This window comes from Aspergillus tanneri, assembly GCF_003426965.1.
Source record: "Aspergillus tanneri strain NIH1004 chromosome Unknown AapTan_4_pilon_pilon_pilon, whole genome shotgun sequence".
NCBI lineage: Eukaryota > Fungi > Ascomycota > Eurotiomycetes > Eurotiales > Aspergillaceae > Aspergillus > Aspergillus tanneri.
The window spans coordinates 1,428,733-1,448,066 of record NW_022984631.1 but is presented as its reverse complement, the minus strand read 5'-3'; the positions used below and the strand labels follow the sequence as shown (position 1 = coordinate 1,448,066).

The following is a 19,334-nucleotide window of genomic DNA, read 5'->3' as shown; positions in this document are numbered from 1 at the left end:
GATTCGATGAAGATGCAAGCTAGTAAGGTGGAAACGTCGAATGTCGCTTATACTCTATGAGAGAAAGAAGATTGCATCCATTTAATTCAGATAAGATACAGACCCGAACGTTCAAGGTAGTAATGTACAGTTTCATAGACAATGCAGAGAGTAAAACCTACGGCTTTAACCCTAATGTAAAAGTTGACTTTGTGCGAACCCGATCGTTGGTCGCTGCTTGATATGCTCGGGTGCTGCTTTCTTCTGGTTCGCGATTAAAGTGCCCAGCTCGTTAATGCGTGTCTTCAGCCCCGGAGCAACCGATTTATTATTTGAGATTCCGTTCACTTGCAGGGCAAGCTTCATTCCATTGTAAATGGGTACGTTTTCTTGGAGCATGTGGTCGACTTTGACCCATTGCTTAGTTTCACTATTGAAGTTGCCAAGGGACCAGCTTCCCAATAAACGCTGGGCAAAGGCGAGGACATCGCCGTTCTCGTCCTTCCCCTCAAGTCCATTCAAGGATCGAGCAGCACTGAGTTCAAGCAACGTCCCGATAACCACCGGCTTCCTCTTAGGGTCCAGCTCCGGATTGCGTTCGATGTGCTCGGGGGCCTCCATGAGAGAGACAAACTGTTTCGCTAGGCTCAGGGCCTTCGAGACGGCTGGATCCTTGAACTCCCTTATCTGGGCCATCCGGTGGAGTTCAAAGAACAAGCGTTGAACAAACCCGACATTTTTGAGGCGAAGGTTCGTCCGCTCTGGCTGCTTGGCGCACTCTAGGACAATTCCCAGCGCATCGGCCTGTCCGGCCTTGCGCACCAACCACTCCCAACGATTGGGGTTAAGACGTCGATTCGACATCCGTAGTCCAGATAAGAAGGGGAGTAAATTCTGCCAATCGTTTGTTGTCTTCATCATGGAGATCAGGTCCACAATTTCCTCCTTCGTCGGTCTCGATTGCGGGTCCATGGGCCGTAGGAGGAATGTTTCGTTATTTTCACCAATGGCTACGGACACAGGTTCCTCTTCTAGCTTCTGAGCGTATTTCTGCCTGAACATCGTCTTTCGTTGCGAGGTTCCCAGTCCAAATGGTATGAAGAGTTCTTCCCGGAAGCGATTAAAGGCCTGGTCAAGCTCAGGGGAGGATGTTGGGGAGAAGGTGGGAATTGCTGTGTCATCAAAATCAGCCCACTGCATCGGATTGAAGACCGGGAGTCAAGTATAGAGAATATTAGGTAGTTACCATTCTTCGAGTAGCTGCGCTTCTGAGTAATGGCGCCGATCAATTGACGGAGAGCGCTTGAACTCTGGCCGCGGAAGAGACTGCGAATGGTTATCTGCGCCATCCTGGTCGCAAATTCAAGGGGTGTAAACGTCTATGCCGGGGTATAAAATTGTACGGGCACTTTCTCCCGGCTAACGTCAGATCCAGATGAAGAGAAGTGTCAGCTTCATCGACTAGCGGCAGAAAACTTGGTGATTCTTTAGAGGATGGCCCAAACAGGCAATTCGCGGCTTGGCGGAAATTCTGCCGGGTCGGATCAACCTCTAGTCCTCCAGTTCAGTTCTTCTGTACCGTGTACTATTGTTCGATTTGCACGTTCACACCCAACTCGTCCTGCGGTCATGGCGGCCTTTTCTCCAGTTATGCGGCAGCTGGGCTACTTCAGGTCGTTCATGAAGCCTCTGGTGCTGAAGCCATCCCAGATCAGTCGACGATCGATCACGACAAAGTATTCGCCGAAACCAGAACAAATGCCTCTTCCTACGAAAATGCCCAAATCATTGCTCTCACAGTTACCACCTCGGATGCAGCCTACTTTTGGTATGCATTCATTTTCTATTCCACAAAAGGAAAGAAAGATAGATATACGTCTAACTTGAGTTCGTACAGGACGCAAGAAACTCAGGGTCTATCCCCCACCAGCTTCGACTCGTGCGACGTGCAAAGATCCCGTGGCAGCAGTAGTAGACACTCAATTGACCACTCTGGATCCTACCGGTGAGCGTAAAGCGCTCTTCGACTACCGAAGGAACCACCGCAGTGTTAAAGTCGGAGACATCCTCCGTGTGACGTTAAAAAACGGGGACCCCTTCTCTGGGGTGTGTTTGAGCATACGCCTGCGTGGAATTGATACCTCGTTCCTGCTGCGAAATGAACTCACCCGGGTGGGTGTGGAGATGTGGGTAAAGGTGTTCAGCCCTAACGTCGAGAGTGTTGAGATCGTACAAAGATCCGAGAAGAGAAAGAGACGCGCGCGGTTGTACTACATGAGGTACATATTTCCAAGTGGCATTTTTTTGGTTCTCTCATTAAGGATTGACTAACGTTTATGTTTTCAATTTGCAGGAAGCCCAAGCATGACATGCGCAGCGTCGAGAACATCGTGTCGAACTACCTCCGACAGAAGTCTGCTCTTTCCGGACAGCGGGGACAACAGGGACGGGGACAGCGGCAGAAACGGTGATCGGGAGGTGATACGCAGCGGGATTCTTGCATTTGGCGATTGTATTATTATTTACACATGTATATGGAACTTAACGGCTTGTTTATTTTCTGTAACTTCGGATAGAAACCAATATAAGGCTTGGTCAGTCGAATATGGTGGTTCAATCAATCCTGTTCATTTGGCTACTTAAATGCTAACTTTCCAAAAATTCTAACTAACTCGAGGAATTCATACTGTATTGATAACAAGAACGGTCTAATAAGAATAGACAATAATTAATTGAGATGAGCCAAGGCAAGTCCTGTAAAGTTGCTTTGCCGCTGTCGATAATCGTCTTGTCTTCACCCTGCAGACCAGAGCGATACAACGATCCGCCCAAGTCCACAAGTAGATATTATGTTTGTTCCTTCCGTCTATGCGAAGACCAATTGCCTATGTGAAGCACGTCAGTGAGAACCCAGCGTCGAGGTCATCAGACAACCTTACCTCATGCAGATGCCTCGTTAGGATTGTGAATTTCGGCGACCTGACTCCTGTCTCTTGCTCCCAACGTATCCCTGATTGACTGAATTTCCGAATGGGTATTCCCCCCGGTCAGTTCAGTGGCTTCATTCTCAGAGTCAATCTCCGGATCAATCGTTCCGGCAGGTTATCAAAGAATATCTCGGTATCATACCGCGTAGCCGCCGCCGTCGTCCCACCAAAGGGCATGGCGACATTGGCTCAGAAAATTCGTCTCTGGCCTGCTTTACCGGTACCCTTCTAGGTCCATTCAGTCTTGCCATGTTCGGTGTCAACGGTAATTCCCACACACTCAAAAAATGTTAACAAAGACTCTCCCAAGTTCTTCATACAGTGTACCATGGAAAGCTGTACAGCGTCTTAATTGGTCTGATCGTTTTTATCCGATTTCTTGTTATAGTCGCCCGTCTGGATCTGGCTTCCATCAAAGTTAACCCGATGGACGCGCAAGCCGTTCATCGCCTATATGTCGGTGTTGACCTATTCCCCTTCAGTCAGGATCGAGCACTTCGAGGTTGCCCATTTCACCATCGGCATTGTATCGCCAGCTAGGAACCTGCCCCCCGTTATGTTTGTTTCGATGAACACGTTTTCCATCCTGTGTCGGGGTCGGGAAATTGCGTCTTATCCCGTGTAATTACTCTATGGGGGACACATTCTCTATTTGATCATGCGGTCCTTCGTGCTATTCGGGCTGGTTCGTTGGATTGACGGCAGTGCTCGGTTTTTGCTTCTTCCGGACCATATCCAAGACCAACGACAGCGAAAAGACCCCGTCGACCAAGATATCGTCAAGGAAATGGCCAGGGTAACCAACTCTGACGACGGACTGCAAGTGCTTCATCTCACCAAGTCCTTCAAAAAATTCACGGCCATCTCTTTGCGCTCCTGGGCCCCAATGATGCCGGAAAGACCATTATTCCCTCCTCCGAGGCGGCGTCCAACCCCCCTCCACCGCAACGGCGGAGACATCTTCGTCGACAGCATTTCCGTGTTGCAGCGCCTCGCAGCGGTGCGCTCCTGTCTAGGCGTCTGTCCTCAATTTGACGCCGTGGATCAAATGACCGTTCTCAAGCACCTGACGTTCTACTACGCGCGCATTCGAGACATTCACGACGTCACACACAATGTAAACGAAGTCATGCGCACCGTCGGCCTCATCCCTTTCTAGCACCGAATGGCCGCCAAACTCCCCGGCAGCAACAAGCGCAAGCTATCCCTTGGCATCGCCATGATGGGCTCACGACCCATTCCATGGAAGAGGCAGTCGCTTTGGCGCACCGCGCTCGCTCTGGGGACCACAGGCTTTCTCCGGTCCAAGTACGGAGACATATACCATGTCCATCTGGTGCATGCATATGCGGCCCCCACAACAGAGGCCGAGATGCAATGCATCCGCGACTGGATGAGGACAAAATCCCCATACACGTTCATTGAACAGAAGACATATCACGCTCAACTGCGATTTAGCACTCCGGCTTCTGAGGACAGGGATGATGAGTCCTCGACGGTTGAGAGAGATTACCCGACCCGTGGTGAATTGGCGTTGGCAACCCTTCTCTTGTCTGGAAGAGTACTAGGCTCTTCTGAGCCTGCAATATTATTCCGTCAGTCAGATCACTCTCGACCAGGTCTTTCTAACGATTGTTGGGCAACATGACATTCCCGAAAAGAATTCTGGTTGTTTTGGATCACGGTAATTCCGATTTTGTAAATATGCTTTTACCCTGTAAACCTGCTAGTCTAGAGTGGACTATACTATATTACTCCGTAGTTCCGTTTTGCCAATGAAGCGACTTGGATTTCCCTTTCCGGCCCATCACCCGCCGACCGACTTCGTCGCCGCCTGATCTTTCTTTCTTCCTTCCTTTCTTTGTATTTCTTTGTCTTCTTTCTCATTCCTCGGCATTCCAGCCACTCGACGTGTCTGCCTATGCTAAAGCTTCAGCCGCGTTTTCCCCTTGATTCTGGACCGGCCATTGACGGTGGATTCTCCGTCGTGGTGGGCTGGATTTGCCTGGTCTGGTATACTACTGTGGTGTCCGTCTGTTTTTTAGGCTACATCCAAATGTATTTTATTTTTAGATTTTTTCCTGTCCCTTCTAGAGCATCTCCCAGCTGACACGTATCAGATGCCGATACTTCCTACAACGCCCTCGACCTTCTCATTCCGCCTCCGACGCAACAAACGCTCCTCATGTCACAGTCATTCGCCCCATCAAAGGCCTAGAGCCACATCTGTATGATTGCCTAGCCTCGACGTTCCGTCAGAATTACCCGCGCGACCGATTAACCGTTTGCCTCTGCGTGTCCTCCCGAAAAGATACTGCGTACCCAACCCTTCAGAAACTGGTGTCGGACTTCCCTCATGCCAATGCGCGTCTCTACGTGGAAGAGGAGGATCCGTTGCTCCAGCCCGGCAACGAATCCGCCTACAGCCTTGGCCCCAATCCGAAAATCCGGAATATGAGTCGGGCGTACCGCGAAGCAAAGGGCGATATCGTCTGGATTATCGACTGCAATGTGTGGGTCGGCAAGGGGGTTTGCGGACGCATGGTTGACCGACTGTGCGGGTTCGGAGTTCACTACGGCAAGAAATACAAATTCGTCCATCACCTCCCCGTCGTGGTCGACGTGACGAGTGAACTGGGTTATAATGCAGAGGCCGCTGACGTCGAGGGGGTTCTTGCGATGGGCGGGGGCCGGTTGGAGGAGCTGTTTCTCTCGTCCTCGCACGCCAAGATGTACACGGCGATCAACACGGTGCTGATTGCGCCGTGCATTGTGGGTAAATCCAACATGTTCCGACGGTCTCATTTGGACTACTTGACGGCTCCGTCGTCAGGGGATCCCCACAGGCGAAACCCCGGCATCGATTACTTCTCGGACAACATCTGTGAGGACCACCTGTTTGGCGACTTATTGTGGAAGAATGCAGTACCGGAAGAGAGGGAGCAGGGGGAGCGACTAGGCAAGCATGGCATGGTCTTCGGGGATCTTGCATTTCAGCCTGTGGCCCATATGAGCGTGGAGTCGTACATAGCGCGTCGGGTGCGTTGGCTGCGTGTGCGCAAGTTCACGGTACTCCTCGCGACCTGGGTGGAGCCGGGTACGGAGTCGATGTTGTGTTCACTGTACGGTTCCTGGGGGGTGACGACATCTCTGGCGCAGTGGCTGATGGCGAAGGGATACGCCAATGCGGTACATTTGACGACCTGGACGGCATTCGTCTCGTGCTTCTGTCTCAGCATCGTGGCATGGATCCTTCTCGACTGGACGCTGTACATCAAGCTTCATTCGGCCAAGACTGTGGAACTGGACGCGGACACGCCATCCTTTGCGCGAACCCCTCGAGGGGGCATAACCCGACGGACATTCGGGCAGTGGTTCACAGCATGGCTGGGGCGAGAGATGTTGGCCCTTCCGATCTGGCTGACTGCGTTTTATGGCGGTGTCACGGTAACATGGCGAGATCGACGATTCCGCGTAGGATTGGACATGAAAGTGCGAGAGATTGATCAGACAGAGGCAGACGGCAGCAAAGTACGACAGGATTAGACGATAGACATGATAGATGAATGCATGAAGATGAATGAATGAAGATGAACCTGTACATGAAAGCTGGAATATTCAATAAAAAATAACTTTTGACTAAATCTTCTCATTTCTCATCCTCCTCCTGTCCACCCACACCACTCTCAAGCTCACCTCCCTTCTCCGATGCCAACAACCACTCAACCACTTGCCGACCTTTCGACGGAGGCGCCTGTTCGGCCGCAGTCTCCATCTCAACATCAGCCTCGGCCTCGGTCCCAGAAGCAGTATTCTCATTATCATTATCATTTTTATTGCCGTCCTTCACCTCCTGGCCAGACCAATCTGCCCTCTCGGCCAAAAACACCGCATCTAACCCAGCATCATTGGTCAGGGTGATATCTGCGCCCGCATCCACCAAGACCTTGACACATTCCAGATGGGTATTCAGTGCCGCCCAATGCAACGGCGTATTCCCGGAATGGTTCTTATGGTTGATGATTTTGGATTTCGTCAAGTCATCGAAGGTTTGGAGGAGGTATGTTAGGATCTCTATATATTGTTAGTATCATCTTATATCGGTCTAGTCTCTGGATTGAAGAAAGAAGGGAAGAGTACCTAAATTCCCATTCGCAGCCGGATAATGCAACAAACAACATCCTGTTCCACCTTCTTCCTCCGGCGCGACGTCAATCGCGACGGCCACGAGATCAGATACGCTGCAGGCGTGTTGCTGGCTCAGACTCGTCAGCGTCTCTCGTAATGAGGGGAGATCGCCGGCGCGGGCGTCGTAGATGAGATCGTCGATTGTGTCGGGGGGAAGGGTCAGCATTTTCTATACTCTATTTATCTGTCTATATTTATTGTTAGTGATGGGTTATTTCTGAATTAGAGAGATGATCTACCCCGCGTGCCCCTCAGATCGGTCTGATTCAAGTCGCGTCGAAATATAAGACGCGGTATGGACTGCGGATAACTCCCGATGGGATTTCTAAACAAGAATAATAATCAATCAGAATCAGAGGTGGGAAATGCAGTGTTCTTGATGATTGAAGCTCTCCGCGGACGAGAACTTTGCCCGGTCAGGTGACATGTGGATCCTATACATTACTCCAGGCTTGTCGTCTACGACAATAGAGAGTCGAATAATAAATAATAATATACAGTAATAGTCTAGCGTAACATGATATCGTCAATCCCTCAACCATGCCCGTCGTTTCTCCTCCTTCTTCTCGCGCCTCTTCTCCTTGAACATCTTCAGCTCCTTGCGACTCAGCTTCTTCGCACTGCGCTCCGCCCGCAGACTGCGTCCATCGTGACTATTGGCCGCCGCATCCACATCGAAGAACGCATACATCTGCCGTCGCGACTTATTGTCATCATTATGTAGTTCCGGGTTCTGCGCATCGCTCTGCCACCGTCCCGTAAACCGATTGAACGCTCCGACCGCCGCATACGACCCCGTCGGGTCCATCCCCGGCACCCCGGCCGACGCCGCCGCCGCCGCCGCCGCCGCCGCTGCCACCCCCGTCGACATCGACGTCGATGGCTCCTCGTACGGCTGCGCGTACGGCGCTGTCGGATCGTAGTCACCGTGGATGGCGGGATTGTACCCACCGGCCACGCCAGCTGGTTTCCTAGATGCTAGGGACGGGTCGGCGTCTTCTGCGTCGACTGCGGCATCAGCTGGTGCCGCGGCCGCGACTCCCTCTGATGGAACACGCGGGTTCTCCCATTGGGATATGCCGGTGAAACGGTTGTAGAAGTAGTAGGCTTGGGCGGAGGGGTCCCAAACGGGTTCCCAGCCGTCATCCTCGCCGGGGGGAGCCTCGTTAGGTAGAGGAGGGGGTTCTTCGTTCGGAAGTGGAGGATCGGAGCTTTCATCATCATCATCATCATTATCATCATCATTATCATTTTGCTGTTCTTGATTTTTTCCATCTTTTTTCTCTTCCGACTCGGGCTCTGCTTTCCTTTCTGATTCCTGTACTGCTTTCTTTTCTGACTCCGTCTCCTGGGCTTCTTGCTCTAGTTTCTCTGGACTGCTTTCCTTTCTCTCTGTGGATGGTCCGGACGGAGACCCCGAAGGGCTGTCCGCGGCGTGTTGGGGAGTGGACATTCTGGATTAGCACTCCGGGGACTTGGCCATCGAGAATATAGAGTCTGGAGTATTATGCACGATGGATTCGATTCATCCGCGTGACGAATTAGACTGTTAGTAATATCTTAGTAAGCTACATTTGCTCTTCCCCATCTACATCGCAGTAAGTCTGCAGTATTTCTCCACTCAGAAGCAACACATAACGGATTTAATTCTACGGAAATTCATGGTCATTCGATTCAGATACGATACAGTGGTTCTGATTCTGGGAAAGGACGAGTGAATCACTTAAAATCGGGTCATCTGCCGAATCATACAGTCTGTCGCAGTTCAGCATTCTCTACACATGGACATACGTCACGCAAGATGTCATATTCTCCTCAAATCTTTCCCCAGAGCTAATCCTTAGACCCCTCTAGACCAGCAGACCTGTTCCTATTCCGGCAGGTGGTACTGGAACTGCATCTTCGGTAAGATGATGAGCGGTGGTGCCGGATTCGTGAGTACCGTTTTCGGTAGGTCGTTATTCATTCTCCCTCTGGTCCATTTGGTTCTATTGCTTGTCTTATGGTTGGACTTGTGGAGATGATGAGGATGGGGTAGGGTTTATTGGTACAGGACAGGGGTCATCATACAGAATATTGTCTGATATCGGTTCGACACAGAACGAAGATAAGGCAATATATATCCTGCTAAATGGTTACTGCATACTATATTCAGCTGTTCAGATATACGTATTTGTACGCTGATGCCCATGATCTCTACCAATTGTCTCATATAACCCTGCTAAATTTATACATACTACTAATATACAGCCCTAACTGTCATACCTAGATCTATACCCCCACTATGATACGACTCTACAATATCAAGAATTAACACATGAACACTAATATATCCAAATAAACTTCATCACTGTAACAACGCCAAATCTCAGCAAAAATGGCGCCACAATCCCACCGCCCATCATCCCTTGGGTCGAAGGTATGTTGAAGGGATGTTTACAGTTCATGGTGTTGACTCGTGGATAGACGAGACAGACCTCTGTCATTCTAGAGTAAAAAGTATAGATCTTTTTATCCCACCGCATCTTTTCACAGGCCGTTCACTGTGAATCCATCTGGCTAACTGTAACGTGCTCTGTGGACTGGCCACTCCCACCTGACATCCAGGTAATCTCCATGGATGGAGATAAACTCGCCACCGAAGTGAAAACGGAAATCTCAAAAGCAACAATCCACCATCTGACCCCTGCATTCGGAAATGACCTGAACCACTAGTCCACTGCCCCTTACTGTAACCTCTGTCCACATGGACTGTCAAGGGGAACAGTGCCCTCCCTTGCCGATCCAAGCATGCAACACCCCAGAGCTGCAACCTTGGCCAGAAATCCTCCGTGACATCTGCAGAGGAGATCTGTGATGGAGGCCATGTAGGATTTACGAGGGTCCTTGGGAAACAGCAAAGCTTCAACCAAGGGACCGGATGACTAGATCCTTCAGTGAAGTACAGTACAGTCAAATAACTAGGATCCACTCCCATAGCCATCCTATCAACACCAAGGAACAAGGAATGAGACAGTAGCGTTGCTCCCTCCCCCAAACACATCCGGCATGTCTCGGAATCCGCCAGCTCCACCCATGAGAGAAGATCCATACCAGGGAGTTAGTTCAGTGCCTTGCGTGTCGCATTCCACAGGGGCACCCTAGTCCGTGACGACGAGGAGTGGGAAAACAGCCTCCACCGTCGTCTATATAAGGCCGATGAATGTCAAGTCCTCCTTCCATCCTTTCTCATCCTCTCCAGCGTACTCTCGTTGATCGCTCAGGTCTCTCCTTCCGTACAGACTCCAAGACCGTTTATACATACTTTCTCTTACTTAATTCATATATACCCTCTCGAGTACTCACTCGTTCCTATCAAAATGAAGTTCTCTTTGACCGCTGCCGTCCTGGCTCTGGCCACCACCGTTGCCGCTCTGCCTCCACCCGGTGACGTTTCTTCCCACAGCGACCTAGAAGGCGTTGGCAATGGTAAGGGTAACAAGGGCAACAACGACGTCCGGTTCCCTGTCCCCGCGGACATGACCATCAAGCAAGCCTCCGAGAAGTGTGGTGACCAGGCTCAGCTGTCCTGCTGCAACAAGGCCACCTATGCCGGCGATACCACCACTATCGATGACGGTATCCTCGCCGGTGCGCTCAGCAATCTCCTCGGCGCTGGCTCCGGAAGCGAGGGTATCGGTCTCTTTGACCAGTGCTCCAAGCTTCCGCTCCAGGTCAATATTATTGCGATTGGTCTGCAGGACCTCCTCAACCAGCAGTGCAAGCAAAACATTGCTTGCTGCCAGAACTCGCCTTCCGATGCGGTAAGTTTTTCTTTTTTAGAAAAAAGTATATTGATTATGTGCTAATTCTCGCAGAGCGACGACCTCATCGGTCTCGGTCTTCCTTGCATTGCTCTTGGTTCCATCCTCTAGGTTGTTGGTTTCGATGGGCTTGGTGTAAGGAATCCGCATCAGGTCCATGGCGATGGCGTAGATTGGAAACTCTGGCAATTGTGTATCATTACCTATGGGTTGTGTGGCATCGAAAGAAGTCTGTTCTGTTCCTTTATTCTTGGCGTCATTTTTTGGCGCAGTCTTTCGCATATATTTTAGTGCATTAGACTGTAGTCTTTCTATTCTTCTCCTTCGTTGTCTCAGATGAACCTCTTACAATGAATTATGCAGTTAATATACAACATTCCTAATGACCCTGTGAAACCCTTGCAGAATGGACCATATGCACCAAAGGAAAACACCAGACCCCCAAACTCCATTCTTAGCAAAAAATATACTTATTACCGTTACCAAGGAGGATTCCCATTCGTCGGTTTGGGTTGATTTTTCTGTTTGCGTCTGTCAGGTCCGAATTTGAATTCGACGCTTCCGGCATGGACAACACAGACGGGCGGATGCGCAACGATTCTGATGGTAGATTTGGAACTCGCAGACTGAGATGCTTGAGTCGTTGGGAGGTTGTAAAGTAGACCATTTCGATGAGCGAGGTTCGATGAGATGGGTTTGTTATTTGTGTTTGTGTGTGCTCTTGTAGGTCTCCATCCGAATGAGAGGCATGATGAGGATGAAGATCTAGATCTGTCCTTGGTAGAACAGTGAGGTCTTTCTCCTGGGGGTCTTTCTCGTCTTCTTCGGGGATATCCTCGATTGTTCGAGACTTGATTTCCGGTAGGGAGGTGGGTGTGGATATCGCTATTGGTATGTTCTCGTGTTGGTTTTGATCGTGGATCTCTGGATCTGGATCATATTTCTCTCCCTTTGTATCTGTGTCTGTGTCTGTAGGAATATTCCTAATCCCAGGAGAATAGGACTCCGAAATCAGAGTAGAGTCCGAATCCCTCTCTACGAGACGAATGGACGACTTCTTCACCAGTTTTCTAGCTCCAGTCCTGTCCCTTTCTGTCTGTCGCGATACATCCCCCAAGATATATGCTGAACCCGGATGATATAGGTCTGGCTCTTTGTCTGGAACGGGAGGTGGTGTCTCGATGTCTTCTGTCGACTTGGATTTGGATTTTCGATGAACACACGAGAAGAATATCGTCGATAATGAAAGGGTGCACATTTTGTTTGGTTTCAATTCATGGTGACATTGATGTTGATGGATGGATAGGTTGTGTGGCACGTTTATATATCTTTCTCTCGACACGTTGTTTTGGTTTGTTTCCATGGTGCTCGTGTTTCTGGTGCATACATGCATATTTATTGGATGCAATCTGGGGACTCCAGGTATTCGGGTTATTGGAGTAAACATTATAGTATATTATAGTATATTATAGTGTATAGAGGACATGCAAGGATTAAGTAAGGTCGAACTATACGCGGTGGAAATTATATATTGAATTGTACGTATGCTCTGCAGAAGTAATATATCTCATCCGTCCGATTGGTAAATGTAGATGCATGGATACACTGAGTAGCAAGTAATATATATCTGAACAGTATACTCTCTATATATGCAAGGGGCAACCGGACTACAGCTTCGCCGTTGCCGCGTACAACGACCGTGTCCGCTGCATCGCCTCCAACGCCTCCTTCTGGATGCGCGTCAAAAGCTGCGCACATGTGGGAATATCGTGGATCAACCCGATCACCTGGCCGGCAGTCCACACCTACAGCACGTTAGCAAAACAAACAACAAAACAAGTCAAGAGAAAGGGAGAGGCGTACCCCATAGTCCACATCCCCGTTCAAGAATACTTCCCGTCCTCTCTTGCCGCTGACAAACGGGGCAATCACGCTGAACTCGTCCGACTTGCTCTCCTTCTCCACCTTCAGCGCCTCCTTGGCCACCTTGTTGCCAAACAACCGCGTCGTGTTCTTCCACCGTCTCATCACGAGCGCCGTGTCTGTCTCGTCCGCCTTCACAATCGTCTCCTTCACATTCTGGTGGATCGGCGCCTCGACCGTGCACATGAACCGAGTGCCCATGTTGATGCCTTCAGCGCCCAGTGCCAACGCAGCCGCCAGTCCCTGCCCGTCGGCGAACCCGCCCGACGCGATGAACGGCACCTTGAGGGCCTGGCGCGCCCGGCTCAGCAGAATGAAGTTGGTGATATCGTTCTCGCCCACGTGGCCCGCACACTCGAACCCGTCAATCGACAGGAAATCCACCCCGAGTTTGACGGCCGACTTGGCATGGCGGATCGTTGTGCACTTGTGCAAGATGATCGTGCCAGCCTTCTTGAGTTGATGGATCACCGGCCCGGGGTTGTTACCTGCCGTCTCGACAATCTTGATACCCTCGTCGATGACGACCTGGGCGTACGCGGCGTAGTCCGGGGGCACCAAGGCAGGGAGCAAGGTGATATTCACCCCGAATGGCTTCGAGGTCAAGGTGCGGCATCTGCGGATCTCTTTGCGCAGGTCCTCCGGGGTGGGTTGTGTGAGAGCTGTAAGCTGTAGGCAATGGTTAGTTTGTATAGTTCGTCCCCCCTCCTGTCCTAGGGGACCTGATGGAGTGGACGTACAATTCCAAGTCCTCCTGCGTTGCTAACAGCCGCTGCCAGCTCGGCGTATCCGACCCATTGCATTCCCCCCTGGACCACAGGCACTGTGGTGGTCAGTTAGCGTTGTCCCTATCACATGGTATAGATCTAGCTGAGGTACCTTCGATGCCCAGTCTCCGGGTCAGTTCTGTATTGAAAGGCATGATTGTTAATTGATTCTCGATACCGAGTTGTATTCAGGAGGAGATATAACGGCAGAACTATTTTATAAATGAGGCTGGCCCTTGATCAAAGAGCAGAGTAACCGCGGTGTGGGGGATCCCCGATTACCGAGGTTCCGTGGCCGAGGAGACACCGTGATTAGTAGTATTCAGGGGGTGCCGATTACCCCAGATAGTGGCATGGTAGAGTTCGGAGAAAGAGGTGGAGAAGGAGAGTCCGTGGATTATGTCCACTCTCCCCGATATGCAAGATGTCAATGATGCTGGGAAGAGGCATTTGTTGATGTGCTTTCTCCGCATGTGATCGGAGATAGTGATACTAGTGTACCTTGCAGCCTTGTGGCCTGATAGATTGGTGCCTGATATCGTCTTAGCCAGAACCCTAAGCCCTAACCCGCCCAGAGCGGTCTAGATCCTCATCAACTTTCTCCATGACGCCAAAGTCAGTCGACTGAGATTGCGACGTCAAAAGCTTCCAATCCACAGTCACCATGCCCTCCCCCTTCCTGACACCCGGTGCCGAGTCGCAACTCGACGGTCTCTCCCTCCTCCACCTCCGTCGAGACCAGACCATCCCCGCCGTGCTACAACTACACGACGACGAAGACCAAGGCTACGACGAAGGAAAAGTCGTCAACACCCGATTCGGCTCCTTCCCACATAGCACGCTTGCCGCCCAACCGTGGGGGTCGCAGATCGTCGCCTCCAAGGTCGACACGGGGGCGCGTGGTCGCAGGGATCAGACGCAGTTGAAGCGGAAAGCCGATGATGTCGACTCGTCGCCCGTCCCAGGAGGAGGCCAGAGATCGGCCCCGAAAGTCCCCGTCGCAGCCTCGCGCGGATTTCTACATCTTCTCTATCCCACCCCCGAGCTCTGGACTGCCTCCCTACCGCATCGCACCCAGGTCGTCTATACCCCAGATTACAGCTACATCCTCCACCGCCTGTGCGTGCGACCGGGGAGCACGATCATCGAGGCTGGCGCGGGCAGTGGCTCCTTCACGCATGCTTCGGTGCGCGCGGTGTTCAACGGGTATCCTCACCCTGCGACGGATGAGGGCCGTCATGCGAACAAGAAGAAGAAGCTGGGTAAGGTGTGCAGTTTTGAATTCCACGCGCAACGCGCGGATAAGATTCGAGACGAGGTGCACCAGCATGGACTAAACGGGCTCGTAGAGGTGACACATCGGGACGTTTATGAAGACGGGTTTCTCCTGGGTGACCCTAAGACGGGCGCATCTCCCAAAGCTAATGCCGTCTTTCTGGACCTGCCGGCGCCGTGGCATGCGCTGAAGCATCTAGTTCGACATCCGGCGTCCGGGGCGGAGTCGCCACTGGATCCGTCGTCTCCCGTATACCTCTGTACATTCTCGCCGTGTCTGGAGCAGGTGCAGCGGACGATCAGCACGCTGCGTCAACTGGGGTGGCTGTCGATATCGATGGTGGAGGTGGACCATCGGAGAATTGAAGTCAAGCGAGAACGGACCGGGCTGGAATTTGAGGGCTCATCAAGAGGGGCAGTTGTGTTCCCGAAATCCGTGGAGGAGGCCGTCGCGCGTATGTATATGATTGAGGAACGGACGAGGAAGTTCCGCGCCAATATGGAACAAGATAGCGATGATGAGGGCACGCGAGTGAAGGAGGAAGAACCGCAGCAGGACATCAAACCGGAACCAGAAAAACAACCCATCACCGCTACCACTCCTACTCTTAAAGGATCTGACCTCCCGTCTTATATGCAAGGTCGCTTGACTCACCGCACCGAGATGGACTTGAAAACCCACACCTCGTATCTCCTTTTCGCTGTCTTACCCCGAGAATGGACGGACAAAGACGAGCAGAAATGCCGGGAGAAATGGCCGCCTAGCCAAGTGCTGGAGTCTGCCCAACCGGGGTCCAGCAAGGGGAAAAAGCAGCTGAGACGTGAGGAGAAAGAGCGGCAAAAACAGGAGCAGATTCGACAGAAGGAAACACAGCAGCAGTCCTAGGACTGGGCCTGGATTGAACCAAATCTATAACTGGGTTAAAAACAGAAGGCCGAGTTGAGAGTATACCTCGCCTTGCTCTCTCTCGTATGCTCCTGAATGAGAATATACTCTTGTAATTATGTCTAGGCTGTCTACAATGGACATGACTTGATAAATGAATATGCATAAGCTATCTTTTTGGAAGCTCAACTTCAGATCTATCATCAGATGAGTTCTAGGATAGCATTCATGTCGGCATTAATGTTCATAATCCCCAAGTAAATCTACATACACGATTGCCTTGTCTTCTAGAGTAACTGACGTATCATTGGAGGCAAGAAAAAGAAAAGAAAAAAAAATCTATCGTGAACAGCAAGAAAGACAACTATAGATTGTTCTCTTGCTTGAACTTGTCCCAAGCCTCGTTCAGAGCCCCAAACACAGCGCCGGCAATCATCCGCTGTTCGGTCGTCGCACCGGTGGAAATCTGCAACTCTTCATCAGCCCAGATGGGTTCTCCAAATCCATCGGTAGGAACATAAACATACCTTATCAGGATGCACCTTGGCAATCCCCTTCATATAGTGCACCTTGACCTTGCCGGGCATGATCAATTCTGACATGTTGATCTTCTTCCATCCGGCCTCGGGCCACAACACCGTGTCCAGACTGGCCAGAAGAGCTCGCAGGTTGTCCTGCTTACCATTCTTCCACGCGTCCAGGTGTGCATTAACGGACTCTGTTAAAGCAAATTTTTCTTCGTCCGCAAGCTCGGCTGCTTGGTTGGCGGCACGTAGCCGGCTCACCGCGGTCGAGTCCATACCGGACGAGGAGGATCCACCTTGCAAACCTTCCAGGGCAGAGGGCTTCTTGGTGGCAGGGGTAGGGGGTCGCCGTGATGATGCTGAGCGTTTAGGCGTGGGCTTACTGATACCCGCGGCTTTCTCACATCGATTGCGGCCCTGGATACTGGTACTACCGCCATGGCCATTTTCCACCGCCTGTTTCCACGACTGCGCGGCGTCGGCCCATCGTTCTAGTTGCTCGAGGGCCTCTGCTCTGCGCATTAGGGCCTTGCCGAAAAAGTCCCGCATGGGCTTGTTTGGTTCACCGTTGCCGAGTTCAATGCTCTCGGCTTCTCCTTTCGATGGCCCGATCACTTCCAAGATCGTGTCGGCATCGCTGATGGCTACCTTCGGCTCACCGATTTTGAGAGCGGTCATTGCACGATTGCTGCGAATAATCACGGTAATCGGGTGTTTTTCCGGTAGCATGCCGAGTGCTTTTGTAAAAGAGTTGTGGGCGGAGGCATAATCACCCCTCTTGTATGATTCTGTGCCCTTCTCCCGATGACGGTGTGTAGATAAAAGAGCCTCTTGTGACAGGGGGGGAACAACCCGAGGTGGAGCCTTTGGTCGCACAGGCAAGGATTTCAAGGGTTTCGAGGGAGTCGACGGTCGTGAAGATTGGCCAGGCGATGACGATGGTTTCGGCCGTTGATCGGCGAATGATGGAGAGGACGATTCGAACAGATCAACGTTTGGTTCTGGAGCTGGAGATTGCGCGACAGGCCGTTTCCTCCGGGCAGGGCTGACATATGCCTGTACGGACTGCTGTTCCACGGTGGTCTTGGACACACGGGATCGGGGGTCTCTTGTCTCGCTTCTCGCTTGTTCTCTCATAAAAGCTGGTGGCTGCATTCGCCTATCGCCTGCAGACGACGGCTGGTTGCGGAAACCATCGCTGGCGGTGCGAGATGGAGGTCGCGCATCATTCGACCGTTCAGATTTGCGGGATGACCGTAGATCGCCTCCGGATTCAAGGAGTAAAGCTTCGTCAGTGAGAGCAGCAGGCTGCTGATGAGCTTTGCCAGGGACCTGGTGGCGGTCGCCAGAAAACGACTGCTCGCGCTCACGCATGGAAGCCTCTCTCAGCCACTTTGGTTGACTGGAGTCTTGCTCCGTATTGAAGTCGTTGACAACTTGCTGGACCTTTTTGCTCCCAGACTTCCATAGAGAGTTGGCAGTCTTCAATAAGTTGTTGCCAAAAACCGACGCAACCTGCGCTGGATCCTTATCCGCGGATAAGGGGCTCCTGTTACTGCTGCGGTTTCTTGACGTAGATGCACGTTCTTGCTGCATCCACGACGGAACGTTGCGATCCGACCTCTCACTCCAATCTCTGTTCCGTCCTGTATGGTCGGGATAGAGGTCGCCAGCTGTAAGACGATTTTTAGGTCTCTCCCGAGATTCTTCATGCGCCTGTGAAAGGAGCAACCCGACAGCAGCTTGTACGTCAGTACCAGATGATGTCATCTGTAACGCCTGGGCCGATTTGTCTGCAGGGAATCCCATGTCGACAAGCTCTGCAACAGCCCGATCGACTCCGTTTGAAGCCTTAGCAGGCGGACTCTCGCGCATGGGTGGAGTGGATGGTTTCACCGGAAGCCCTGGCTTAGGGATCTCAGAGACAGGCTTGCCCAGCAAGCCAAGAAAATCGTCATCTTCGTTGGTTTGGGCCGGCTGCAGTGCCGGTGCCGACTTAGGTTTCAACTGGTTAAGACCAAATAGGTCATCATCATCTAGGAAAGACATGTCACTAGTGGGGGGTGCTGAGGCTGCTCCATTAGAGGGGGCCTGTGATGGGCTTGAACCGACCTGCGGCGACGGGGTTAGGCTGGGAACGGGGAAGTGTGTAGATGCATCCACTGGAGCTGAAGCGTCAAAAGCGGCAAGAATATCATCTTCATCAGGCGAGGGTGCATTCACGGAGGACATGGTACCGAATCCAATCGGTTGTCTGCTCCCTCCCTTTTCCAAATTGTCCCAGAATTGAGAGTTCTGCCCTCCGTACTGTGATTCCAGTCGGGATCTATTCTCCGCCTCCTTCCTGGCCTTTTCTTCCTGTAACCTCCTTTGCTGCTCTAGGAGTGAAAGGCTCTTGTTTGAATTCGACGATGCAAAGGAGACAAGATTGGCAAAGCTGTCCTTATCCAGTGTCGTGGACTTGGGAGGCGGGTTCGATGGAGCAGACGTGGATGAGAGGGGGGTAGTCCGGCTAGAGGTAGTATTGGGCCTCACATTCGGAAACATGATGCTAGAGCTCATAGGCGGGGGCTTCTTGGGTCCATTGGAGGAGCTGGTAGACCAACTCATACCATTCAGGTCATCCATGATGATTCTGCATTCAAAAGATGTAGACGAGGGTCTGGGAGGCTTGCATTAGGAGATAGGTCGCAGGAGTTGGGTGACGTGAGGATTCCATTGTTTCATCTCACCATCGACGGCCACCAGGGCAAACAAAATTAGTTAGTCCTGGGGCGAGGAGGACAGGGGAGCGTCTGTCAACAGAACAACGGGTGTAACCACCGAGTGAGGAGAGCGTCCATGTAGCGGCAACCGTGGCAGACTTACAGAGTGGATGTAATTGACCCTCTCCTAAAGATGGGAATTGTGGCTAAGGATGTGGCTGATGACGCGCTTGTTACACGTGTTGCTGGTTAGTCATCTACTAACTTAGTTATGCGTGAATAATTAATCAGACAGCC

The 19,334-nt window shown here is 51.5% G+C and overlaps 10 protein-coding genes across 10 annotated transcripts; 4 read left to right on the top strand and 6 right to left on the bottom strand.

The window, feature by feature from the left end:
- Positions 1-171: 171 nt before the first annotated feature.
- Positions 172-1,328, bottom strand: ATNIH1004_005687 (uncharacterized protein; the record flags this gene model as incomplete). The annotated part of the gene is made up of 2 exons (XM_033570333.1): positions 172-1,151; positions 1,226-1,328. 2 exons carry the CDS (start codon positions 1,326-1,328, stop codon positions 172-174), a joined length of 1,083 nt encoding a protein of 360 aa, XP_033426365.1.
- Positions 1,329-1,608: 280 nt separating this feature from the next.
- ATNIH1004_005686 (mitochondrial 54S ribosomal protein bL19m) lies at positions 1,609-2,450 on the top strand (the record flags this gene model as incomplete). Its single annotated transcript, XM_033570332.1, has 3 exons — positions 1,609-1,807; positions 1,877-2,258; positions 2,333-2,450. 3 exons carry the CDS (start codon positions 1,609-1,611, stop codon positions 2,448-2,450), a joined length of 699 nt encoding a protein of 232 aa, XP_033426364.1.
- Positions 2,451-3,624: 1,174 nt separating this feature from the next.
- Positions 3,625-6,512, top strand: ATNIH1004_005685 (putative ceramide glucosyltransferase; the record flags this gene model as incomplete). The annotated part of the gene is made up of 4 exons (XM_033570331.1): positions 3,625-4,071; positions 4,126-4,489; positions 5,012-5,024; positions 5,087-6,512. 4 exons carry the CDS (start codon positions 3,625-3,627, stop codon positions 6,510-6,512), a joined length of 2,250 nt encoding a protein of 749 aa, XP_033426363.1.
- A 103-nt stretch (positions 6,513-6,615) lies between these two features.
- Positions 6,616-7,320, bottom strand: ATNIH1004_005684 (ankyrin repeat domain-containing protein; the record flags this gene model as incomplete). The annotated part of the gene is made up of 2 exons (XM_033570330.1): positions 6,616-7,040; positions 7,107-7,320. 2 exons carry the CDS (start codon positions 7,318-7,320, stop codon positions 6,616-6,618), a joined length of 639 nt encoding a protein of 212 aa, XP_033426362.1.
- A 360-nt stretch (positions 7,321-7,680) lies between these two features.
- On the bottom strand, positions 7,681-8,607 carry ATNIH1004_005683 (WW domain-containing protein; the record flags this gene model as incomplete). The annotated part of the gene is made up of 1 exon (XM_033570329.1): positions 7,681-8,607. One exon carries the CDS (start codon positions 8,605-8,607, stop codon positions 7,681-7,683), a length of 927 nt encoding a protein of 308 aa, XP_033426361.1.
- A 1,906-nt stretch (positions 8,608-10,513) lies between these two features.
- On the top strand, positions 10,514-11,068 carry ATNIH1004_005682 (hydrophobin family protein; the record flags this gene model as incomplete). Its single annotated transcript, XM_033570328.1, has 2 exons — positions 10,514-10,957; positions 11,012-11,068. 2 exons carry the CDS (start codon positions 10,514-10,516, stop codon positions 11,066-11,068), a joined length of 501 nt encoding a protein of 166 aa, XP_033426360.1.
- A 343-nt stretch (positions 11,069-11,411) lies between these two features.
- ATNIH1004_005681 (uncharacterized protein) lies at positions 11,412-12,215 on the bottom strand (the record flags this gene model as incomplete). Its single annotated transcript, XM_033570327.1, has 1 exon — positions 11,412-12,215. One exon carries the CDS (start codon positions 12,213-12,215, stop codon positions 11,412-11,414), a length of 804 nt encoding a protein of 267 aa, XP_033426359.1.
- A 409-nt stretch (positions 12,216-12,624) lies between these two features.
- On the bottom strand, positions 12,625-13,802 carry ATNIH1004_005680 (NAD(P)H-dependent flavin oxidoreductase; the record flags this gene model as incomplete). Its single annotated transcript, XM_033570326.1, has 4 exons — positions 12,625-12,762; positions 12,821-13,549; positions 13,621-13,703; positions 13,760-13,802. The coding sequence occupies 4 exons, from the start codon at positions 13,800-13,802 to the stop codon at positions 12,625-12,627; spliced, it is 993 nt and encodes a 330-aa protein (XP_033426358.1).
- Positions 13,803-14,311: 509 nt separating this feature from the next.
- Positions 14,312-15,808, top strand: trm61 (tRNA 1-methyladenosine methyltransferase subunit GCD14; the record flags this gene model as incomplete). The annotated part of the gene is made up of 1 exon (XM_033570325.1): positions 14,312-15,808. One exon carries the CDS (start codon positions 14,312-14,314, stop codon positions 15,806-15,808), a length of 1,497 nt encoding a protein of 498 aa, XP_033426357.1.
- A 364-nt stretch (positions 15,809-16,172) lies between these two features.
- Positions 16,173-18,960, bottom strand: ATNIH1004_005678 (UBA/TS-N domain protein; the record flags this gene model as incomplete). Its single annotated transcript, XM_033570324.1, has 2 exons — positions 16,173-16,274; positions 16,336-18,960. 2 exons carry the CDS (start codon positions 18,958-18,960, stop codon positions 16,173-16,175), a joined length of 2,727 nt encoding a protein of 908 aa, XP_033426356.1.
- Between the last annotated feature and the right edge of the window lie 374 nt (positions 18,961-19,334).